General features: G+C 37.6%; 2 protein-coding genes and 1 pseudogene across 2 annotated transcripts in view; 1 reads left to right on the forward strand and 2 right to left on the reverse strand.

Annotated features, from left to right (window-relative positions):
- The window catches only part of LOC139149487 (cytidine and dCMP deaminase domain-containing protein 1-like), a 696744-nt gene that overhangs the window by 510054 nt on the left and 159702 nt on the right, over positions 1–26988 (reverse strand). The window lies entirely within an intron of this gene.
- LOC139149471 (BTB/POZ domain-containing protein 17-like) lies at positions 875–8371 on the forward strand (annotated as a pseudogene).
- Positions 16092–26923, reverse strand: LOC139149473 (WD repeat-containing protein 20-like). The gene is made up of 4 exons (XM_070721247.1): positions 26585–26923; positions 23098–23280; positions 20703–21914; positions 16092–17295 (listed from the first exon to the last, which is right to left on the reverse strand). The coding sequence occupies exons 1-4, from the start codon at positions 26906–26908 to the stop codon at positions 17257–17259; spliced, it is 1758 nt and encodes a 585-aa protein (XP_070577348.1). The 5' UTR covers positions 26909–26923; the 3' UTR covers positions 16092–17256.

Consider the following 26988-nt stretch of genomic DNA (forward strand, 5'->3'; position numbering starts at 1 on the left):
TTGTTGAAGCTGCTGTTTTGAATAGAAATAAAGTACGAGTAACAAGTATTAACAAGAGATAGTTAATTTAATTAATGAAAAAGCTATAGAATTTGTGAGCACTGCAATGGCTGTCATTATGATGGGGCTGTTAACAGTTTCAGGTTTGTTACTAAATATTGCTGTGCATGTACAATTTCGGACACTGCCGCTTGACATATGCATGGCCGCAGTCATCTATGACCATGGCGTGACCTATATTACAGCTTCTTATCTGAGCCTATGTCCTTGATTTGATGTTGTTTGTCACAGATATATATGCGTCTTCAAAGTGAAAGATGTAAAAATGTTTGCTCAAACTTTCCTCAAGGAATTTTCAACCATTCTCTTACCAAATCAAAATAAAAATGTGTCATCATGCAAATTTTGGTACCAGAGAAACAACCTGCCACCTCTTTGTTTCTGTAACTCTGTGAGGAAAGGTAAATTTTTGATTATCACCAAAATAAGACAGTGAAAAATTTTATTTACTCCAGTAGCTTTAACCTTTTCACCTTCATGGTTTGGCCCAAACCCATTGTTGTCAATGGTGATAGTGGACTTTTTTACAGGGAATTGTGGGTGAACAGTTTAAAATGAGCTGGCACAAGTGGTGGATTAGAGGAGTATTGTGAAAATTTGACAGTCTGAACATCTATCCCCAGGCACATTCTACCATATAAGTGGATTTCCCAACTTTAAATTTATAAACATTCTTCACGTGGCTTCCATTCAACTTGATGAAAATCAATGCTTTATCAGGAATAAGTCCTTTGTCAGTAGGATAGCTGTGTTTTGATCCCACAAACAAATTAAGATTGATTGTAAACAATCGACATGTGGTCAGTTTATTAGTGCAAGTTGGAAAGCTATCAGATAATTTCTTGGCTGTTGTTTGTCAATGAATATCACCAGTGCAGCACTATATGTTTATGCTTAATACCAGTAATTTCTGTCAGATCCAGAGATGAAATTTTCAGCTGTGAAGGTAACAATATCTTACCATGATGGCTCATTTGGATTTTGCATTTGTCTTTACTTTTCATTGTGCTTCGTAAATCAGCCTTTTATACATTTACTATTTTAATCATAGGAAATCCTTATTACACATCTCTGTTATAAAGTATGACAGTCAAATTTTCATCAATCAATCATAGGTTCCATCAGTGCAGCGTCTGATATCATTAATGGATGCTCCCCAACCTGCACATCCGGGTAACAATGCTGTAGGAGCTGTTGTAGCAGTCTTGGAACAGCAACAAGCCGAACCGGCGCAGAACGCTGCCGCCAACAACTCGCCAGTGAATCAAGACCAGGCCCAGCCGTCCACATCGACATGTAGCAACGGAACCTCCTTTGGCACCAGCTCATCTGAAGGTGTAGAGTGCTACGGCAATGAGAGAAATGCACTGGCAGAGCAAGCCAAGTTTTCAACAATCCTCTCCTGAGTGACATCAAGCTTAAAGTTGGTGGAAAGACTTACCATGCTCACAAACTTGTCCTTGTACGATCCAGTGAAGTCTTTGAGAGAATGTTCAGCTCTGACTGGAGTGATCCCAACAAAAATGTGAGTCACGTCAAATTTTCAATGCAACTGTGAAAATGAAAGTGGAACTCTCATACAAAAATGGACATTTATATCGCCTTATATCAGAATCATGTTTTTCTTAAGAAGTACGGTAGTGATACATCACACAAACATTATTCTGGGAAAAAATCAATATCGCCGTGATATAGTCATATTAATCTAATTACATTCCAATTTCTGTGCCCTTCACAAAAACTGGAAGTCACCAATCAAACTTTAAGCAAACACAACACCTCAGTTAGGATATCTTGACAACTTGTACTTGTATGTATGTATGTAACAATTACAACAAAATTTCAAAATTTATGTTTTGGGTTGTGTGGTCAGAAGCATTTGAAGCTGCAAGTACTATTATTAGGAAAGGGCTGCGTGTATGCATAAACATCTTTGTCTACCAAACTTTGACAATTGAGACCCCTTTAATACTGTACCTACTATTTTGCACGGGTTGACTGCTAAAGAGAAAAAAGTCATTTACACACTTATAGCAACAATTTAATCTAACCAAATAACTTTTCTAGTGTTATCACGTGTATGATGCATTATAATTATACTTTATAAATGGGATAAAGACTGTAGTCTTTGTCTTTTTGATAACCTTCCTGGATATAAAATGGTAATTGGTAAGTCAAGCAAGTGAAATTTATAGTCCAACATGTAGCAATGTGTACTTTGTTATTATTACCATACTTGTCATAACAATTCATGACTAATGAAAGGAAGATGATTGAATAAAATGACAGGACTGTTCAGTTTCCATTTTCTCCATATATCAATAACAACATGTTTAATAAATAATATATAATGTTTGTGTGGTTTTGAAATAGTGTACATACTTTAAGGATAGCATCAAACATCGTTTTTTTTTCACACAGTCAAAGTATCTTCATTGTATTCAACAATCAGAAAAGATGACCTGTTTCATGGGTAGCACTCATGTCCGCTGTTGGTTCACCGGCTTCTGGAAGCTACTTTTCAGTATTTACCCAGATTCTTGTCTAATCAAACCATAGAAAGACACTGTGGTCTCTCTATAGATATTTCATTGAAAAATATTAGATCGGTTCAAAGCTGTATTTCAAAATAGATCAAATTGTTGCTGTAAAAATAGAGTGTAAAATTGTTGTGCTCACAATCTACTGCAGTGACATTTTCATTCAGACTACCAGTAGATACTATAGTAACCTAGTATTTATATACTATTAAAAAAATAAATGCCTGTCCTTACAAATAAAGATTCATGTTGCCATGAGGTGAGTCATGTCATCTGATATGCTGTACTGTATGAGTCACTGTGGAGAACTTATTCAATTTTGCTGTATTCTATCTGTGCCAACAGCATTGAAGTACATGTATTGAGGTCAACAGATGGCATTTTTTTCAGGTTCTTTACTCGTTCATTTTGCATGCAGAGGCGTTAAGAAATGCGATATTATCATCAAGACCTGGTCTTTTACATGTAAATTTAGCTCCCCTATGTCATAGGTTTATGACAATGGAAGCTTATCACATTAGTGGAAAATCCAGCATTTGTGTTTGTCTGTCAATCTGTCTGTATGTCAGTCTCTTTAGTCAGTCAGTCTGTCTGTCTGTCTGTATGTATGTATGTTACTCTTTATGTATCTGTTTATGTATCTGTGTATGTATGTTCGACTGTCTGTCTGAAACAAAAACTCACAAACCTTCTGCTGTAGTTAACAGAAGGCAAGGAACTGTGTATTTATGTTTGTATTCAAATAAAAATATATTAGATATTATATGAATGAAATTTTTTATGTCTACTTTTTTCAACCCATAGGAGCTCGAACTTGTAGAAGATCCAGCCTGTGTTGATGTGTTTTCCAGTTTCTTGAAGTTTCTGTATAGCTGTCATATCACACTGAATACTGACAACTCACTGCCTGTTTTGGTGCTTGCCGACAAGTACAATGTAAGTGACCTGCGAAATGTCTGTGTGAGTCATGCCACTTCATTCATCATACCAAAGCTACAGCTTAAAGATGTATTCCATGTGTGGTTCCAGTATGCCACAAAGTGCTATCACCAGAAACTGATTTCAAGTTGTGTGAGGGCACTATCTCGAAGGCGGATGACATTATGGGGACACCGGAATGGGAACGTGAATGGCTGGACCTGGAGAAGGAACAACTCATTGAGATTCTATGCAGTTCAGAGCTGGCTATCAAAGATGAGTTCTCATTGTACAAAGCTGTTGAGAAATGGCTTAAAGCAAGTAAGTACCCAGAGCGTCAAGAAAACCTTGAAACTCTGTTGAAGGAACTCTTGCAGTACGTGCGCTTTCCAATGATGACAGCCAATCAGCTTTGTGAAGTAGAGCACAGCGCATTTGCTGAAGAATTTCCCAATTTGTTCACTCCATACTTCATGATGAGTTACAAGTACCATGCTCTCTCCTTGGAAAGTCGGGGGCATCAAAGGAGTTCACAACGTCCAGCTTCCTCCTGCGCAATTACAGCGACCTGCGTTGGGACAAGAGAATAGTCATCGAGAATTACTCCCAGTTTCCAGATGCTCCGAAATCATGCCACGCTTCACCACCCGATCATCAACCTTCCCTGTCACCAGCTGGGACTGGGAGATCAAAATCCACCCAAGGGAGTTTCCAACAACACAGATGACTTTCGTGCCATCCTATACTCAAATTTGATACTGGATCAGTCCAGGCCCATAGAATTCATGTTGTCCATAGTTGATAATAGCCGTCTGTTAAAAACTGTCACAGGGCGCAAGAATTTTTCCAAGAGTCGGTACATGGCTGATACGGAAATTGACAAGAAGGTCTCAGCCAGTGAATTAGGTCCTGATTCACCACTTCTGGTCAACGATAACTTGATCCTGCAAATTATATTAAAGCCTGTTGAGTGATTTGATTGACGGATCTAGAATTCGTGAAAATGAAACAATCAAATGTATTTTGTTAATTTTTGCCAATATGAAAGATCAGGAGTTTTTAGCTTTTTGTGGAAATGATAAGAAAACTGTCAAACAGCCTAAAGTTTGTCTGTTCACTAAACTTTGATATTTCATGTCATTCTAGATACTGCCAAGGGGATACTCATCTTGGCATTGTAGAAGAATACTCCCACTTAATGTATAAGTCATTGAGATAGATGTGATCGAAAACTGATTATCGCTGCCTCGGATTGTAAGTGTCCCTGAACGGGCACTTTAAGATTGTTAGCTTTAACTTGCCTGTCATGGCATCTTTCAAACTAATTATGCATTGGTAATAATTGATCAGTATGCATGTTTTCTGAGACATATTTATACTTAATTAAACTTTGAAAAGCTTGCTGTTTCAATCTTCAGCATTGAAGCTCTGAGGTGATATGAGAGTGCAATATGTGAAGTCATTTTTTGACATGAAGGAATTTGAGGCTGTGTTTATGGTGAATGTTTTGATGTGGTAACATGTCCAATAGATGAAATGCTGTGTTCAGGTCTATAATCCTGTTTAGAATTTTCTCTTGCATGGTGCCAATAATTCATGCAGTCTACCATAAATTCAGCATTTCAATAAGATGGTCATGTATTGAACTTCGTGAATTTTACTTTTTTTAGCCATAGTTAATGTTAAATGACGTAATATAATTGATCTACTGTAAATTCTGTCTGTTTAAGTAAGATTGGATGGAACATATAGGAAAATCCTAGAAATGTTTTTCTAGTATGATAGAGTACATGCGTTTACAAGGTACTATTTATTTCAATGTTCAAAAAAGACAGTTAAGGACTATCAATGCAATGTAGCTTGGAATTCATCTAGTCTGGTTCCCTGCCCCCTTTCTACCGCTGGCTGCGCTACACTCACGAAAAGGTCAGGTATGCGGCAGCCATTTTGCCCAGATTTTGGGCAAAATGGCGGATACGCGTGCCACACTTTGGCCGGCAGCCGCGTGGCGCGTGATGTGAGGTTGGAATGTTGAAATGACTGCGCCCTTGACAGTAACTCAGCAACAAAGTAGGAGGGGCAGTTACATGAACAGTAAAAAACTCTTCAAAAATCAATCTGTTTCATTATGCAAAACGTCGTACGAGCTGATCAATATATTTGTGAAAGAACGTAATTATCCGAATCACAGAATCGAGTTAGTTTTTGTTTGTTTTGAAATTTGAAACAACATATAACACTGCAGCGGATGCAGGAGACGCAGGTGCTCCCCTTAGACTATCGACATGTTCCATAGTGTCGTCCAATCAGTGCCGTGAATAGAATGGCGCATACCTGACCCTTTTCGTGTAGAAAGGGGGCAGGGAACCAGACTAGGAATTCATCTTGCGGATTCCTTTCATGAGACTGAAAGATCTGTCACTTGAGGGCGCTCTCTACACTCCACCTCTAGCGTAGAGAACGCCCTCGAGCAAAGGATCTGTTGGTCTATCTTTTCATGTACTATGAATGTTTTCTTAGCAAACGTAAAAGTATTATTTCAGACCAAATAATGGTGATGCTATGAATGAGAAGTATGGGGTCATGTATACAGTTAAGAGATTTGTAACTGTTTTTGATGGGACATCACAGAGTACTGTTTAGGGTTGCATAACACCTTAGAGGGACCAACAAGTCAATTTTTAAACTTATATTCACATTCCTATACAACTTACTGATAGGTCAATATATTATGCTAGTCACCATGATCGTATACTTCTCCAGCAACATGTTGCATCACCATAGTTTATTGTATTTTAAGTGTGCAGTTGATCACATATGTGCTATTTAAATATGCCAAAAGTCTGTCATTTATCTTAAAAAAATCATGATCTTCTTTTCATTGATTTAATACTTTAGATTTTTTCATATCTCTTTAATATGCACGTTTTCAAATGCCAAGTAGTATCGACTGCCAATTTTGTCTACCAATATCAAAAACTTACCAACTTGGACAGTGAGAGTGCATTACGCTTAAAGTCATTTCATATTTCTATTTTATGATATATCCAAGATTTAAAGATTCAACTTTAAATTATATTTTGAATTTCGAAACTATCTTTCTGTATTTTTCCTGATGCAAGTTAGAGTAGATATCATTGATATTAATATATTAATTTGTTTTTTTATAATCTTTTGTAAGGAAGTCAGTTTATCTTTACTTATCATTTGCCCTTAAAGTTCACAACATCTGCAGCAAAGATTGTAAAAATGTTGCTTCTTTCAAAAAAAATATCCTGATATTTGATCTTGTGGATCATGTGAGTGACCACTCACAACAATTGTACAATCATTGTAAAATGTTATACCACTGAGACACATTGGACTCAATGAACGTAGATGTATTGAGCAGGGCATTCCTATTCAATTTGTTGTACAGCAGTTGTGAAGATGATGATGAGATACATGAATACCTTACCCAGTTACATATTGAGGGTGTATACCTAGAGTTCAAGTGTATTAAAGTTGCTTCAAATATTACCTGTTCGTACCAGATCTTCAGAGAACAGAGAACCATGTACCACATCAAAATAGTGGTAAGACAAATATTATGGGGCAAATGTCACGGTGATTGATAGATGCGATGTACAATGCTTGCTCAATCAATTTGCCGCAGACCATGAAAAGGTTAGTTGCAGATAACAAACATTTCAAACAACTGCAGTACATTTGGAAATAAAAGTATCGGCTATTTTAGTGACTTGGTTAAAGTATCTTACTGTCAAATTTATGCTTGCATTGATTAAATATTTGGTTAAGAACATGTCATTTTATGTCAACAGAATGCTGTCAAAATTTGCACGTATGCTGCATAATTTTAAATACTTAAAATTTACTAAGAATTGAAATTAGCAATATTTTACCTCTTCAGTTAAATATATTCTGCTGCCCTGATGAAAATCTGGTCAGGTCTCAAGACAACTCCAGAAAAAAAAAGTCAAAATAATTCTGTTCATTTCTGTAGTTTCAGCTTGTACTGTATGTTTGCTACATGCAGTAAACATGTAAATGTTTGTAGACTTTTTCAATCATTTACACACCACTTAGCATGTACTAAGTGACCTGATCATACTCATGTATGGGGGGACATTACCAGTGTTGCCAAACCATGGCAAGATCAGAGTTGTAGAACCAAGTTACATGTAAGCTTTATCCAGTGTCAAATATCCGAATCACTGCTCATTTTACTTGTTAAAGTTTTGTATTGCATGAGATGTGACCTTTAATACAAGATATTGTTAAGTGGTAGGGTGCATAAAAGACATAATCTTGTTTCACAGTACAAATGTTGCATTGTATACTGTGTTGAGGATTGCACATAAGTCAGTATTCCCTTGTGTCTTACTTAACATTTCCTGTTTTACGTGGCTTAAAACTTTTATGGTGTGTATGACTTTATTGCTGGAATCCTAAATGAGCAGAAATTATCCATTGCCAGTAGTGTCTAGCTATTCACTAAACAAGAGTAGAACACACTCCTGTTTAAAGCCAGATACATGTACATGTATCTACTGGCATTTAAGATTATACTTTTTGTCATCTTTCTGAGAAACTTGCACATATCAAACATTCAAAGTCCATTCATAACATGGCTTTTCAATGCAGGCGTATGGCTATTTCTGCCCCAGTACCATGCTAGCCTTTGTCTTACAAATGATTACATGTATGGTCATGTAAGCTCACCAACAAATAGTGTTACGTGTACATACTATTCTTTGTTATGTATCACTTGTAGTTGTCTTGCCAAGTTTAGCTTTAGGGCATTACTGTATGTATCTGTTCCCATTCAAATAAATATTAATGCTTCAACGCCATTGAATGTCTCTCATGGACTTTATTGTAGTTTTCTGTATTGTTCTATAGAAAGTACTTTGGCGTTTGTGTCATGTCTTTCCTCCCAACCTGTGAAGTTTCATACAGAGAATAGAGCATATTACGAAAGAAATTACAGAGCTTTTATTTGAGTAGATATACCATAGGCAATCAAATGCTTAACAGTCCATCTTTCATTGTATCTATAGATACAGTTTAAGTGCATTAGATTATCCCAATAAAAGTGAACTTTGATTTAAAGTACATTATCAAAATATGGCTTGAACTGGAGGATAGGTGCTCAAAAAGTATATTTGTTCAGTGATTATTACGAGTTCATCTTGAGGCATGACATAGTGGCTCAGAAGATTTGACCTGATTGGATCTGATTGTCATTATTTATTGTAACTAATTGAAACAAGGGCTATTCTCTACCTGATTGGCTGTTTGGAATTCAATAAGAACAATGAATCTCAGCAAAGCTTCCAAGAGGCTGCATATTCACATTAACTCTTATTGTCATATCATTCATCATTCAAAAGACTACTAGTGCTGGGAACATCCAAACAGACCAACCTGAGAATGTTACTAAAAAAGTATATATATAGAGAGAGAGAGAGAGAGAGAGAGAGAGAGAGTAACACAAAATTACTTCAAGTACAAAGTAATGAAAAGTAATAATATCAGACAGGTGAAAGGATTCTGTCTAAAGATTGCAGGATGCATGAAACTCAAGTAACAGATATTATTACTTTGTACTTCAATTTGTGTTATTATTTATAATGCTCTGCTTTCCGCATTGAGCGCTGTAATTTCCCATAAGGACATATATATATATATGTATAGGATAAAGCCCGAGTACGAGGACTTTATATACCAGAAGAGCCCGAGTACGAGGGTTTTATCCCACTTTAAAACTATCGCCCCTAAGTGATATATTTTCGTTTTCAATGTGTTTACGTCAACCGTCCCCTTTGTCAATGTAACATGTTTAGGTTATGAATTACAACTTTTATTTGTGAAATAGCCTTCCAATGTAATGGAACATCCTATAAATGCCCTAGGGCACATTAGTTTATGTTTGAACCACAGCAGATTTTGTGAAATAGCCTTCCAATGTAATGGAACATCCTATAAATGCCCTAGGGCACATTAGTTTATGTTTGTACCAAAGCAGATTTTGTGAAATAGCCTTCCATTGTAAGTGAACATCCTATAAATGCCCTAAGGCACATTAGTTTATGTTTGTACCACAGCAGATTTTGTGTTGCAGCTGGTTTCCGCTGTGTTACCAAATTTGAATATTAAAACGTACCAGATGTCTACAGAATATGACATGTTCACTTTTGATTGGACAGTACTTTACTACGGCGCTGTCATTCGTTTCTAGAATTTGGTGATCAAGGCTTTACGAGTAGATAAAACACCCTGAATTGAGCACTCTGATTGGTCAATCAACAGTAGATAGTTTATATATATATATAATATATATATATATATATATATATATATATATATATATATATATATTATATCAGACATGCATGTATGTATTTATGTATGCATGTATGGAGAGGGGTTGTGATCTCAGAGACAGCTATGCATCGGTGTTATGTTTATCATTCTGTAGCAATTAAGTGTTGGGATTATTTAGACAAGGGTCTGGTATGGCAGTGTTTTCAACATAGTGGTCAAACTGTTTATGACATCGACTGGGAAATGGAAGCAATGTCCATAGCAGGGGTGGCACGCCCCTTCAAAATTGCGGTTGTCACATCCCCCTCCCCTCCCACCTTGCACCCTCATAATACTCATCTGATTGAGCTCATGAGATGCTGACATCAATAGGATACAAATCATTTCTACGCAGGAAATCTAAAAAAGAAACACGAAAAGTCGTGGGAAGTTTCGTAAATTTTGGTTGTATTTGTCATCATCAGTATATGATTTACAGCAAGTTTGATGTGACTCTACAAAAAAACTGTGAATCTCACAGGAGAGGGAAATGAAAGAAGACTCCACAGTATAAATAATAGGCACATGTAAATCTGGCATCAGTGAGAGAGCTAAAAAAATTCCAATCTATCACTGAGATAAAAACTACATGTATTGGAACATCAGCGACAGAAAAATGTGGTCATACTGCTTCACTACTATTTGTTATGCAAGGTTGTTTGAAAACAAGGTCCTCGGGTATTTGAATCAGAGCAGCAGGTGTGTTTCCACGTAAATATTTTTGTTCTTCAGGCGATAACTACCTTTTGTTGCCATAGTGATGACTTTCTTTCTTCCACTTTCCACACATGGATTCACGCTGGTGATTGAACTAGCCATTAACAATATTATGCTCCAGACGATGGTACTTAACATAGACCCTGAAAACTAAAAAAAAGCTTAAAATTTTGTCTGTTTTTTTAAAAGCAGAGGTTGAAGACTATACAATCATTGGTAAAGATGGATTAAAATTTCAAATTGTGAGTTTACAGGCATTGGAAAAACATTTAATTAGTACGGTACGGTCATTCTTTGTTTACTTTATGCCAACTCAAAATACGGGAATATCAACTGCTTTTGGAAACCCCAAACCAACTCTGTTTCTCACCAGCTCATCTTTATGAGCCTTGTACAAGCTATAGCTGGCATCAATTCATGAAATTTGATCAGGATCTATCTCAAGAAAAAATTGCCTATTTCTCGTCATGAACCCTTGTGATCTATGATGTCATTCACAAAGACTTCCTAACAGATGATTCAATAGCCTGAAGGACCAGTAACTGTTACCTTTGGCAATTTTTGAAGTATTTTTACTCAGGATATGAACTACAGATGCTAGGTTTACTCCATTTAGCATGGTGAAATTATCTAGCTGGTCAATGCAGCATGTATGTATATGACATATATTGTTGTTTTTGACAACTCAGGTCTGTACCTGGATTGAAAGATCAACATTAAAGGAAACATATATATATATTGACATATCAAATACTTGGTGCCGTAAGGAAACAAAGAGCATTTTTGATAATGTTGAACAAAAATACAAAATACAAAATTGTTGAATGTAACAGTTGCTGAGCCTATAACAAGCCGCCAAACTGATCATTTCAATTCACCATGGCAGAGAGTCATCATCAAAGAAAACATCCCATTACTATGACAAAATTGTTCTGCCATCTGGACATTACCGTCAACAACTTTTTAACGATAAATCATTATGCGCAACCATTTAACCTTGCTTGGCGCATTTTTAAGGTCAGCGGAGGTAGTCATATTGGTTCTAATGTGAATACAAAAGTATCTAAACACAATCAGCTTCAATGTTTTTTTCACTGCTTGTGAAAATAGTAGAGTTGTTTTTGCGTCACCTTACCAGCTACTACAGCTGAGTCTATCTCAACAGCGAAAGTAGGGGGTCTGTTCTCAATTTTGTCCAAGTCCAGAGAGTCAGTTTTCAGAATGTTTGGAAATTGTTTGAGGAACAGCCTCATCAAAATCATGTACTGTGAAAAATTTTTTATAGATCAACTTTATCAAAGAGAATTCTTGTGTCTCAGAGAGAGCCATTTTTGTTTAGGGGATCTACTGTAGAGTAGTAGCATTGACAAGCTCTCTTCTATTTTCTAAGGTGGTATGAAGCTTTGACTGCTGCCCTCTATAGGCTTCAAACAGAACATCACTTTGCACAGACTCTAGGGTGTGTTTGGGTGTGCTGTTCTCGGCACGAGAATGATGCTCTGAAATGCCAAATGCGCTGGAATCAGTCTGGTATATTTGTGGAAAATGCTGATCTTTGCTCCAAAAGCAGAGAACACACCCAAGGTCTGACCCAGCAGCAGACGAGAACAAGATGTTGGAAACGAGCAGCGTGAAAATGGAAATGTTAGTACCATGTTGCAATTGTGTGAAAAACTTCTCCAGAAAACTTCCCTGTTGAAACAGGCAACTTTTGTTTCAACTTTGAACTTCCCTCAAGTGATATTTTTTTGGAGTGTTGTCGAAAATCTTCAAGAGAAAACTGTCGTACAAATATTACAATGTCTTCAACATAGTACTGTGTATTACTGGTAGGGGTAAGCTTATGTGTCAATGATGATTAAAATATAGCGCCACCATTACTGGAACAGGATCTCCTTTCTGACTATCCTACTAATTAGGACCCTCTACTTGGTGATGCCTGTTGTTATCATCCTCAATCACATACAAAGTTCTGCCAAAGCGAGGCTGTGTTGTTCAGTTGTCAAGTACAAGAATAGCCACCAGGAGCTTGCTCTCATTGGATGTTCTCCTGAAGAGAACACTACACCAAAACGCACCCTAGATGTGAGAACAACATGATGTTCTGCAGATTTTGTTGAGCGTGTACACCTTGTAATCAATCGCACTAGCCGAAAGGCAACTGGTGAAACTTAACAAGAACTTGTGAGTGTTTTTACTGGAACAATTGTTATTCATAACAAACTTCTGTTTCAGCCAATGACATATATCCTACTACAGAGACACACTTGAAAACACACAATGTGTCAATGGTACACCCTTCTAACATGGGATATACTTTACTAGCCTGAAGTGCAGATTCATGATATCGAAGGATTACCCAGAAGTCAACAGTGATCTATACAGCTAAACAGCACCATTGAGAAATCCACTTTGTGGCATGTGTATTGCAAGTTTCATGTACAACACTTGGTTTTCCAGAATTCTAGGATGGTTGAATTTACAGATTGGAACATTCCTGCGTACAGTATTATGTATATGGACAAAGGATGCAACTCAGAACAGCTTCAAACTCCTACTAACCAATCTACCCTTACTACATAAAGTTTCTGCATTGGTAGACAAAACACTACTTAGGCGAGAAAAAAAAAATTATCTGTTCAACGGGCCCGACCGACCCATATTTGGACCACTCCACATTTTTCTTTTTTTCCCCCCGAAATCTTTACGAATCTGAAGAAACGCGGAGATGTTATTCAGTGAACATCTGTCTGTAAGATGAATGACCTTCACATTTTCGATGACATTGACTTGAGTGAGATTGATACAGGCTATGATTTGAAGAGTAAAGGTGGAAGCGCATCACAAACATTTGGTCAAGGTGAAGGGCAGGGTTACGCCGTGGAAAATAAACTATTACGCCACGTGTTCCGTATAGCTTAGACACTCTGTACTGTATTGTTTCACGGCGTTTATTTCACGTCCAACTGGTTGTACAGTCTATATTTTCTAGTGTTCCTATTTTCAGTGTTCCTTGAAAATTCTTTATTGTTCTTTGAGTCATCACTCGTTCCGATTTTCGTCATGGCTTTCTCCTATCGAAGGTGTGATTGTAAGCAGCAGTTCTCACTGCAGGACGGACATGATTTGTGTTCCCGTTGTCGAGATTCACAAGGAGTCAACCTTGTGACATTTGTTTGACTTGGACTCAGTACGAATGGTCTAATTTCGCTCCCTCGTTCGACGACGTCACCCGGACATTCCCGGGGCTGATCGTCAGTTTCTGAGTCGCGAGTTTTGGTTGGAATGCACCGTGCTCATATGGCTGGTGACACCAACACAGAAATTGGCTCCGTTAGATTCAGGTGCCGCCAACGAAGCTGTTCGTGCAAAAAGGTGTTCGTGCGAAGTTTTTCAGTGGGCGGGCAGATTTCAAAACTAATGAGCGGGAGGGGAGAAAATATCGATATTTATTGTAGGCGGGGAAGAAATTTCATTACTTCCAGCAGGCAGGGAGAACATTTTGACAGTGGGCACCGGAAAATACTTTGAGGGAGGGGAAAGCTGCGTGCTTAATAGAACCTAACTAGAGGGGGGGGGGGGGGGGGCAATGTTCCAAGGTATACTGCTAACTGCTTGCATGGTTTTGTGTTGATCTGGGTTGCATAGTGGGCATCTAGTTGGCAATGGGGAATTTCAGTAGTGGGGAGAGGGCAGCAGCGGGGAGCTTGAATTGTTGTGAGGAGTGGGGAGCGGGCAGACTGTAGATACCGGAGGGCAGTGGGCATCAAAATTCAGTGGGAGAGCACATTTTCAGTGTATACCAGTGGAGGGCAGTTACGAACAGCTCTAACTTTCCCCTCCAAATTTTCGGTCTGGGTCAAAAATAAGAAAAATCGGTATATCAGCCTTCAAAACAGGTTTTGTGATGATTTTGAGAAATTCATGAAATTTACCAGTTGGCGGCACCTGTAGATTGAACTGTAGAAGTGAAGGCAAAGAAGCTGTTGTGAGACAACCAACCCATGTTAATAAAAAATTGAAAAAATCTTGAACGTACTAAACAACATATCCAATATATGTTATGTGACTAAGAAAAAGCATGAAACACACAAAAAGTGTTTATATTATATGTTCTGTTTAAGAAAAACCAAAAAAAAATAAATTCAAAACCAAAAAAAATAAATTCAAAAAAAAAAAAAATCCGACCTACCTACCCAACTTTGAAGTCATCCCGCCCGTTGAACAGCTTTTTTTTTTTTTTTGGCCTTACCAATATTTTGTAAAATACATAGCTGCAACCCATAACATATTCATTTTGGAATTGAAAGGGACAAAAGTCACTCTATCATGGAGTTTTCTTCCTAAATTTTGTTTTGATGTAAAAGTAGTTTGTGTTGTTTGACTTCTTGTAACATACCGAATGCTGGTCAGCTGTGCACAACCTCAAACATGTTTGCATCCAGACAAGATTGAACATTCAATGAAACATTCTATGGTCTGTACCAAAAAAATTAAATTCCATGCATAACTCTCTCCATGCATGGCTGAACACACACTGTTACATGAAGTTTGGACCTCATGCAAGCTTTGTGATAAAATCTTAATTGGTAGTGCCTTTCTTATAGATGTGGATAGCAGTTTTCCCTTACATTGTGGCAATGTTTATTTGTCATAGGAAAGCAAGGAAGAAAATTCCATTTTGTCTAGAGGTAACTAACAAAGTCATCTGTTTGCATTTAGAGAAGGGGTATAGATGTAATTTTTGATACGTTTGCAGATATGTACTGTTGTCATTTTGTACACTGAGTGACTTCATGAAAAGTATTCCATGTTTTCTTGGTATCACAAAAAGGTCAAAAAGAGCAACTTTGTGCCTTAAGAGGTATTTAATAAACTGGTCTTTATGAAAATAGTCTGTTTGGCAAGTAGGCTGTGTCTAATGTAGGAGAGCCTATCCATGTAGTGGCAATAGCATTGATCGCGATTTCTGGTTTGTTACTAAATATAGCTGCACGTATGCGACATCGGACAACGCTGCCTACAAATTTGGACAAATGTTGTTGTTATATGCACAGCTGTTGTTGCAGCCTGTGGTCTGAGCCATAAATTCATACCAATTAGTGTGACCATTTACAAGCCATTGTAACACTAACAGGTTTAATTTTCGTCGTTTATGCAGAAATATTTATTTATGCATGTCAATGAGAGAAAAAAATGACATCATTTGCAATCAGCGCTATTCAACACACTTCACATATACTACGGTAAAACCTCGTGTATACATCAGACTTGCAATACACTTCTACTCATGGAGAATGACTGAACTGCTGATGAACAAAAAAATTCAGTAAAGTCAGCATGGAAAGGAAAAACCAACAAATATATATATTGGACTGCTTTCAAAATGATGCAGGAAGGGCTTACAGTAGAGAAAGCTGCAGCGATGATCAGTGATTTCACAGCACCAAAAAAATTGGTTTGAATGGAAGATAGAACAAACTTTGCCCATGAATTTAAAGAAGCATTTAATGGATCCAATTGAATCATCACACATTCATGAACTTGTTAATTTGTCGTTATTGTACAAAAAAATTGGAAAGAAAAAAACAGATCACGGTATTTGGTGGCATTTAAATAGTTCCTGAAATGGATTATGTACATTGAAACTGAAAGTGTCGCCTCTAATTGTCTGTTGGCTTTGATCTTGTTGTATCACCAGGCATTTTACCAAGTTGATATTTTGATAAAGGAGTTACAGATAAATTTATTCTAGGGAAGAGTTTTGTGAGCCCTCAAACAAAAAAAAAGGTTTCGGTCTTCAAAATTATCAATACACACAAGAGTGTCTTTTTTCCTAAGCATACTCTATACTCAATAATACCCTAGAAATCATTTGAATGGCATTTTTGAGGGCCGCAGTGGAACACAAATGTTGACAAGGACTTGTACTAAGGTCACTAGTTCTCTTACCAAATCTTCAATATGCCTGCGTACATTCTAATTTTAGGAAGAGGTTATTGGATATATATAATTACACTGCCCTAAATTTTGTGTGAAGCTGCATATATGTTGAAAAGATGTTTTTTAATGGAAAGGATGTGTAATGTACCATTTTCATTACGTGGAATTTGCAAAGTTTTCCTTAAAATGGTTTCCTTGTTTGCATATTTTGTCACATGGTGGGACAAAACTAAGTGGTAGTTTTTGGGAATTCCATGACAGATACAAATTGGGGAAGTAGCAATTTTGAAGATTTGACTGACGAGAGTCATCTCTGGCGATACCGTCGGCAAAATGACTTTACGTACTTATTATACACACCAGTTTAACAGTATCATACACCCAATTTTTGCCTCGTGCAAAAATGGTTGGTGGCAGGAGAATCTATGCTGTTTCGTGAGATGGGTAATTTTCATAATAGTCAAAATCTCATGCCTGGTGATACGCTTACTGTGATAATATTCTCCTCCCCCCTGGGCAATAGTCTTCTACTATTTTGCAATAATTATGACCCGCTGAATACAGACAACGATTTAGTTACAATTGAAGCCTTGCATTATACCGTACTTCATCATTGGCCACACCTGCACCAAGCGTTTTGTGTCTTGTGTTTTTTTGTCGGTTATATATCATACAAATATTACAGTTGAGAGATTTCTTCTCCTTGTTCCACTCAGACGACTGTACCCCCTGCACCGTGTTGTGACATACCCTGTGAAGAAAAACATAAACAACTGTAAGCAAAACGATAGTGATGTATTATTCTTGACTTGTACTTCATCACTTGACACATCCTAGACGAGAAGATCCATGGCTCAAAAGCATTCCAATCCTTGCTTTTGCTGACAAGGAACAGAACGCTTTCAAGTGGCAAGCTGAGAAAATCTTTGAAGGTGTGAATCTAAGGGAAGAGAATCCACAACCAGCCTGTGTCACTTGCATATCTAGAACTTGCCTAAATGTTCTATACATCAGGAATTCTAGATCATATGATCTCATTGCTGAAACTTCATTTTGAAAATATCTATCTCTCAATAAGTTATTAATTTTGATGTGTAACTTCGGAGAAACACAGGCCTTGTTTGGTGTTAAGGTAGAATGCCCCTGGGGGTCAGATAGTTGGACTCTAAATGTTTTTCAATACTGTTTTTATATATCACTTGTTGGGACAATTTGACTGAGAAAATCTTTTCACTGTTTAAGTTTTTTGAAAATTGACAATTTATTTTCTCCATGGAGTTACGGTAATACAGCCTAGGATGGCAGCCAGTTTGAATTTCAAGTGTCGGTAAATATTAGGTCATTTGTTTCTCTAGTACCAAAATTTGAACAGTGAACTCTGATTTTTATTCTCGATTAATCAAGGAAATGGTTGGAGGTTTTGATGAGGAAAGTGTCAACAAAAGTTTACGTCTTTCAGTTTTGAGATACATACTACATTGCAAGCTCTATGATCAGATTCTCTCTTGATGTTCTTAAAGGACAAGAAACTGATCTTCTTCAAAGCCTTTAGATTGCAAAGATGCAAATTGTCCTACAGTCATAGATTCCGTTACAATTTGAAAACTTGCACATGACTCATGCAAGTGGGTCTTTATTCACAAAATGTATTAAAAATGCACATATTTTAAAGCCTGGCAATCAATTTGTTAGATCTGAAGTGAGATTGACAGATTTTTCTTCAGAATTTCAGGGCATGAGATTTGAGGCGAGCGATCGCTCCGCTCGCCTAGCGCTCGCGCAAATCAAAATCCACGCGAACGATTTTCCACTCGCGTGGCAACTTGGATAGGACTGCGACATGTTCACAGGATGAATGCACTGCAAAAAAACTGGCGTCTGAGCACGAGTTCATCATCGGAATGACAGGCTACAGCCTGCAGACTTCAGCTTCTTTTTTGTAAAAATTAATTAAATTGTAGCAAACATATGAACAAGAGAAACAATTGGCCATGCGTACACGTACACGTGTGCCCATACCGTGTCTTCTATTTCTAAGCTTGCTATACATCATATTACATGTATATGCATTCGCGTTCCGAAAACACACAGTCCCTACAAGGGATTAGCCGTGGCCGTGGCTAGTAAAACTCATCAAATTGTGTTGCTTTATATGCGATGTCTGTACAGAGTACGCAACACGACTATATTGAACGTATTAAAGCCTGGCATCTGTCCGGAGCGGGCGCTCCTATAGATCATACAGGCAATTCATTCAACACGAATTTTGCGATCCTCCCTCATTTGTTCGTACTCATTTTCTTGAAAAGTGTTTGGGTGACTGCATAATTAGGAAGAACCGTGTTCTCGATGAATTAAGAGCACAGAGATTTCGACAAGAATTGACTATGCAGTTTGGAGAAATATTTGAAGACGTTGATGCACGATCGCCGCCCTCATAAGCGAACTATGAAAACCTCCAGAAATACGGCGCGCAATTTCTCTGCCGAAAACAGCCGATTTTGAATCCAAAACTTGCACTAATCTTCGTTTTCGAGCACATCCACTTCGCCTAGGTACACGATGTGCTCAGCCGCGCTTATAAACTTAAGCAAAGCCTTATTTTCTCTCTCTATGCGAGGGAAGCGTTCGTATATCCGCCGCCATTGTTATTTTCATTCAACCCATGAGCACTCGGGCGAAAACCAGCCTTGCAAACAAAAGAGCATCGCGATATCGAACTTCAAAAGTAGACGTTCTTGAGAGGAGTGCAACAAGAGAAAATTGTGAAGTAAAACTGAGTATGTAAAACTTCTGAAGAGATAAAAAGAAAAAATTATTTTGTCAACAGAAAATTGTCATCGTAGATTGTAATTAGCTCAGAGGTGGTTATATTTAATGTTAATTACAGAGTGCTACATCGATAGTGTTATATCATAGCACAGTAAGTTGTCTGTATTTTGTGACTTCTTGTCCAGTGATCAGGACTGACTGCCGATACTGGTTCTTACTATAATAATACTTACCTTAAGTTCCTATAACAAACAAATATAACAAAAACAAAAATCAGAAAAAAACCTAAAAATAGATATTCTCAAGTAGAATGCACAAGACACAATTAACGATTTCATAATTCTTTTTATTTGCTTCACTCTCCCTATGCATTTCAGGGGAGTAGTTTTATCACTCTCGTAACACTCCCGCAGATAATTTTAGGAGAGTGATTTTCAGCTCACCAGCACTTTTTAAATCTCATGCCCTGAATTTTTTTTTTTTTTTTTTGGGGGGGGGGGGGGGGGAATTTTCCCTTTAGTGCGCATGCTCTCTTGACTAAAAGCGAAAATCTGGCGGTTTTCATTATCAACCTCACTAAAATGTTGACCTGCTGAGGCCACATTCCATGCTGTGGTACAGTAATCACATCCTTACTTGAGCAGCATTATGACTTTATGGTCACAGAGCAGACTCTTTGACTGCAAAGTGGGTGTTTAAAGGCTTGACAAACAGCAGACTATAGTCAAAAGTCCAGCAGGGCATTAAGAATGTCTCCCGACACACTCTAAATCATCACCAATACAATATCCCGATGGCAATGCAACATAATAATGATTACATGTAAATGTATCATGCCATTAACCACTTAGACCTGAGTGCTGCAGGAAATTTCCTTACTTTCCAGAACCCTTGGCTGTTCTCTTGACTAAATCAATGATTGACAAGGCTGTGTGTGATGAGTTACAATGCTGAAGGGAAAGTTGTGGTTTGTTAAATTCTACAATGTACAAATATTGTGAAAAATTTCACTTGCAAGCAGGCTATGCAGAACGAGTGTGTCCTATATAGGGACTGCATTTTTTAAAAACCCATATTGTATTACACAAATGTCATTTGCATATTTCTGAATGATTTTGCGTCAAATCCGCAGGATTTTGCATCATCAGAACCTCTGCTATAGTATCAAAATATTTGGTACCATGTATGTCAAATACAGAAGAGAAATAATGTTGCACCTTTTCATAAAGTTGTATGAAAGACTGCCGATTCATTTAAATTCTTGTGCAGATTACAAAATACAAACTATATATAAACAATTACGAAGCTTGAAATGAGTACTCCCGACTAGTACCAAACACATTAGAATCTTTTTCTGACAGCAAATATGACATGTTAAATACTCACCACTTTACCTGGTCTTGCCCAGGTACATACAAATCCTTCTTGACAGGACGTAACAATACAATCTTCTCTAAACACGAGTGCCGTTAGTCGTTCATGAGCTATCTTTTTAACTACTAAAGCTTCCAACATTGGCACTTCTTCCTGTCTGGGGCACATTGGCGTCCCAATGGCTTTCATTGCATCTTCAAGAATCCTATTATGCATCTTACTGAGTGAGTTGAGTTTATCTCCACTTTTGCTAGATACACTGTTTTTCTTGTCAGATTTGTCGTGCTTGTCCTTGTGCCTGTCAGAAAGACTGAGTCCAGATATCTTACTGCTTAAATGTCCCATGCTGACGTTGCCGTCAACATGTCCAGTTGCATTGGCAATCGGGCGACTGGGATTGGGCGTACTATTGCACCTAGGTGGGGTACTTTGCAGACTGATTTGCGTTTGGTTTAATGTATTCGTATTAGTCCTGCCGCGGCTCAGAGGCTGGTGAGGAAACAGCACGTCCTCTGTAAGGTCCCAGAGACACAACTGCGTATCCTGACCGACTGATCCAAACCTGTACGTGACCGGAGGCCTGTGGTCGTCCGGGTTGATGGCCGATGCCCTGCTCCCGGCTCTGTCGCGCAGATCACTGTTATTTATATGCGTATTAAAATCATCATCGCTTCCAAAGAAGTCTGCATGATTGTTCTGCGTTTGCGTCACATATGAATCAAATGAAACTACACTGATCCATGATTTGTGTCCGCGTCCCCTGGCGATAACTTTCCTCTCGTGAAAGGAATACACCGTAACTAAATCATCCTCTCCACCCGTTACAATGTACTTACTGTCTGGACTCCAGCAGACACAAAGCAAACCCCCGAAGTAACTCTTCATTTGGGAGTGGAATTCCATGGTGTCATACAGAAATATGCGTAAGAAGCCATCTTGTGACACAGTAGCTAAGTATTTGGAATCTGGTGAAAATGCGAATTCATTCAATGACCCTTCTCCTATGACCCATCGGAACATGGGATTCCTTGTAGATTTACTCTTACATGTGTAAATTGCATAGCCGTCTCCTTGTTTTAATGTCTGATAGTGAGGAGCAGTGTTGCCGACTGGATGTTCTTCATTGTAAAGGTACATGTTACCACTCCCATGAGCTACTAGGAATAGGTGTTCTGATCCCGGTACCCACTTGAGACACGTCACTCGAGTTTTATCTATAAGTCTCTGAAATGAAACCACAGGTATAAAACATCACATCAGGGTATCATAAGTAAAAAGAAGGCCAACACGATGCAATCAGCAGGTCTAACGGTTTGCTGTACACAGTCATACAGACATCAGTCATTCAATAATCCAATTGGCTCCTCGTGCTGTACATACATATAGCTAGATGGAGCTAAAAATGATGCAATAGGTTTGAAGACCAACTAGTTTGGATGGTAAAAGCCAGTACAATGTGGCCATATCAGTATTTCAGCTGTAGGAAATGACAGAATGTACAAATATTTACTGTCATAGTGTACGTGCCCCTCTCCTAAAACAGAGAACAGTATTGCTGTGTTTTGATGGGAAATTGCAAGTCGCAGCTCCTGATGTCCAAATCAATCTTTCCCTATACTTTACATGTACTTCATTGAGACTGCGCAAATCCAGAAGCAAAAGCTAATGGACGGGAAGTTTAAACAGACCACCTAAGAGACTGGTAAATAATTCAGCTGGTAACAAATAAGTTGACTTGTGGCTTGTGGAAATTGAGCTATCAGGATGGGCTTGCGCTTGTTTTGGTGCTTCCAGCCTGTCTGCTAATGGATCTGAAAATAATTTGATCAACCTTGCTTTATATTTTACATTGGTGATTATCATGGAAGGTTCAGCCTTGGTGAGCAATATTTATAGATAGAAGGTAAATTTTGATGGGATTGTATTATATAATGTGTTATTACATATGAAACAATGCTTAACTTCTTTTCCTAGGACTTAAAAGGGCATGATGCATCATTAAATCTTTCCATGTTTCATGTGTAATGGAGCAGTATTATAAATTGTGGCATATTGATATCAAGACTGACATTAACTAATTGGCAAAAGATCCCACTTCTTAGAAAAATATATCTTTCATCATATCTATCTTGGCTTAAAAGCAATATATTCAGGCCTTTGGATTCACTAAAGTTGTGAAATTTTGCCAAACACAGCTGTGCACATGAAAGAAGACTAGACTCTCATAATAACAAATGCGTGTTGTTTTAAAGTGACAATTTGCACTGTGTATTTTATAATATTCACTTATTTTGATGATTTTGAAATTCAAAACAGACAGAGTCTGAGATGGGTTCAACTGTGCAACAAACATTTTTGTAAAATATTCAATACAGGAAGACTCTTTGGACATCAGTTAAACTCTTACCTCTTCATTGAATAACTTTGTGTTTTCTTTCTTGATGGGGTCGACGAGTTGCACCTGGCCGGCAGAAAAGCCAACCAGTAACGAGACGCTTTGACTGCTACATGTAAATTGATTAAAGTCGTGACAAGTTGGTATTGTGCCTTTGTAAGTCCTCTTATCAATTGGTTTGGTCAAATCTGCCGCCTGGGTATGAAAAACAAAACAGAGTTTTTTCAGATTGACTGCAAGGAACATAAATTCCTTTTGAAAGGGTTAATTAACAAAGGGACAACCATATGAGCTTATATCTACAAGGGTATTATGACCTTAGATTTTTAAAAACTTTATCAAAACACAGAGGTTACTAGAGTACGTCTCATGAACCATGATGTTGTCTATTCTGGCAGTAAATGTTATGCATGCTATGCTAAGCATTCACATTTCTTGCCATAGACAAGCACTTGTAATACCTACAGTTGTCATATGCACCATTAAATGACAAGAATTTACACCTAATCTATTGCCATAAATCTGTCATGTGGCAATGGGAAACATACTGTGTCACACAGACTGAGCATTCCTAATTACTACTGACACACGACAAGCTGGCTTTGTTCTTATGTGAATACATCATTTATCTACTATTGACAAGAGTACTTGTAATACAAACAGTAATTACAGAGTCTATAACATCAAAAGAATTTCTAAATGTCATGAAATCTAAACTACAGCCATAAATCAAGGTGTTGTGGCAATATGAAACATGTTTTGACAGAAAATTGCTATTTATTTTTCACATAATGGGCATTTAAAACAATTGGTTTTTAGTAACAGGCTGGCCTGAATCTCTAACCTGTACTTATTTGTTAGTAACTAATGAGACTAGCCACACTATTTGTAATGGTTTTGTGGTATATTTGACTTTAGTCTAAAATTACGGACCTGGGGAGAAAATCAAATTTTTTCTGAAAAGAAATGAAATGAAACTTTATATTTCTGTAGCAAACTAATCATGCGTGACAGACATGGTTTCATGTTCTGTTCTTGAAAGTTTGAGAAATTTAATAACTGTACTTGATTTTTTTTTCAGTATTTCTACAATAACAAGTGTATGACAATTTTTTGTATATTCGAACAGCATTTTCACAATGGTCCAAACACAAAGACATTTTTCATGGTTAGACTCACAACATTTGAAGTATTTGCATCCAAAAACACTGGTTAACAATAGCATCTATAACATTAAAAATTTAATTAAAAATATAAAATAAAATAAGCTTAAACAAAACAAATTACCCTTGAGCTTCACTCACATTGTCAATTGTGTTTTGTTCAATGCAATTTTAAAACTATTACTACCGTAATGCAAATCGTTTGGCATTCAATTACTATTGTTCATACCCCTTACACTGGATAGCCAAACATACATGTATGGGCAAGTTAAAACTACCTTTCATATACTTTCAGTGCAGTGTAGCAATGGACAGATACACATACAGTATGCAAATGTGCATAAGCAGTATGATAAACACCATTATTGTTTTTCTCATTCTCTACCCCTGCGTTTCTATTTTTATGAATGTGGTTTGGAGACATTTGTACTTTGATTGTTATAGATAAAATGACAGCAGCAAAACTACCATCACTGACGGGCGTATGAGTGATTTGATGTTGGTAGTACTAACTAAAGTGTCAATTTCAAGGTTTCCCGTTGTGTGTAGACAGCACAATCATGTATATAAAATAGATACTCATCTCTCAACTGATTACAATTAGGATAGATTTCCTTCATTAATGGAATCATTTCAAAAGAAAACAATACTGATGAGCAACCGTGCTTCATCTTGCTATGGTTGCTGAGAGACATAATTGAAATTTTTGTGGTCTTTTTATGGCAGAGGATGCATGAAAATTAAAAGCCATATATGCCTAGATTTCAGAAATCATTCCATAATATAACATTTAAACATTAATTTCTTGGTGAGTTTTGCTACGGCAATGAAGACACAACTAGATGCCATAAAACATATCAGTATGCCCACTCTTACAGCACATTACATGGACCATTTAAAGGTATACAGTCACCTGTAATCTGAATATGCCCATATATGGTCAAAGGGGCGTTCCTTGGTATTCAAAATGCCAATGTGAGGGCGCTGTTTTTAAAAAGCGGCCACCCACTTAAAATCTGTGATTGGTTAGATTTTCTCTTTCCATGGTGACTGTGGCAAAATTGGAACAGGGGACAGCATACCTTTAAAATACTGCACATTCATCCTTTTCAGGTCAATTTCATCAAGATTAACCTTTCACTTAAGATACCCAAAACATCACTATTAGACACACAGTCAGGATATACAGTAACACTATCACTATTAGTTCAAATCTGTCAAAATTATGATGGGAACGTATGCCTCACAATAATGGGTAAGTGAAAATCATGTTTTTTAGGGGTCTTCAAAAGGCCAATTCTGTTAAAGTTGGCTGTATGGGACATGTTCTACTTAACTGCTGTATTGCCTAACCGACATAAAATGACAGCAGCAAATCATGAGATGAACCTAGCTGGTAAAGCCGGTTGACACTCTTCCAATAACATAAAATTTTTAAACTTTGCAAAGTAATGGACTCCATTAACAAAACGCACAAGAAAGGCCTTGTTAATGCATATCCATATTAAGTCAAAGTTCTTGAAAACAAACCACGTGTATACATGTGTCCACCTAAATACAGGTCATGAAATACTTCATTGAAATTATAAAATGGATTCCATGGATTCTGCATATCTAGTGTTACCAATGAATTTACAGAATGCAAAAAATAATACAATTCACAAACTTATTTGTATATTTCTTTGTTACACCTTGGCATCATCAATGTGCTAAGCACACCTGTTATGTGTGGGTGTGGCCAACCTGCTGTTGTGTCTGCATACCTTAAGTAATGCTTCTTGTAATACTGTTGAAATGACATATCAACGAAAGGTGCAAGGGATCACAAACTGATAAACGTGAGGTTGTTTAACGAATCTTGCTTGTTTTATGGATCTTGATATCTAGAAGTTTGCGCTTCTGCCACAATCAACGCTCACTGCTCACCTGTGCGTCCACTCAATCGAGGGAGATACCGAAAGCGGTTATATAACCTGTACAAGAGTCGCTGCATAATAAACCAGCCGATAATATTACACACATAATGAGACAGACTACGACAACTTTCAATGTTGGCAGTGTCAAACATCTGTTAAGTTCGCCTGGGCATTACATCAGCGATAGAGGGAATCGATGTCATCCATGTGATCGGCAGAAATACCAGTGTCTTTCTGGCCACTGCCTACACTAGATACATCGCATGTTTACACAAGCAACTGACCCATGCTAAGTAAACTCAGCGGTTCAACTGAGGTAACGGGGTCTATTTTGGAGAAATCGGTCACGTGCGTACCTTCCGAAACTGGAGAGAGCTTCTAGAAGTCAAATATATCGGATTAACCTGAAAGTTTACTCACCTTTCGAATACCCTTGTAGATGTAGAAATACAGTTCTCTGCCAACATTGAAACAAATACGGTCGCTACTCCCTGTTGGGTCCTTTATGTTTATAAAAGACACCTTCACAGGATGACAGCTTTGAGCGTTGTATGGAACTCTGTTTGGTCTCGAGTATTCAGAGAGGGTCATAAGTTTGTAAGTCCCCTCTCGTGTGGTAAATTGAGTCTTAACTTCGTCTTTTCTCCTCCCTCCGCCGCCATCTTGAATTCGACATTGGGAAAGTGTGAACGCCCGGATGTGTGAGTGCTTGACAGCAAGATAAAACATGACGAATATCTTCATATTATTGTGGTGCCGATTGTGAAAAGCAAATATTTGTAATGAAACAAACGTTAGCATTTTATAATATCGTTATTTGATGG

This window comes from Ptychodera flava, chromosome 14 (genome assembly GCF_041260155.1).
Source record: "Ptychodera flava strain L36383 chromosome 14, AS_Pfla_20210202, whole genome shotgun sequence".
In the NCBI taxonomy this organism is placed as follows: Eukaryota; Metazoa; Hemichordata; class Enteropneusta; family Ptychoderidae; genus Ptychodera; species Ptychodera flava.

Bases quoted from the DNA above. Each gene is read 5' to 3' on its own strand.
- LOC139149473 (XM_070721247.1), bottom strand. From the start codon at position 26,908: ATGAAGATATTCGTCATGTTTTATCTTGCTGTCAAGCACTCACACATC. The intron at 23,281-26,584 runs GTGAGTAAACTT...TTTCATACCCAG, and splicing joins TCTACAAGGGTATTCGAAAG to GCGGCAGATTTGACCAAACC. The intron at 17,296-20,702 runs GTGAGTATTTAA...TTTTCTTCACAG, and splicing joins GGGCAAGACCAGGTAAAGTG to GGTATGTCACAACACGGTGC.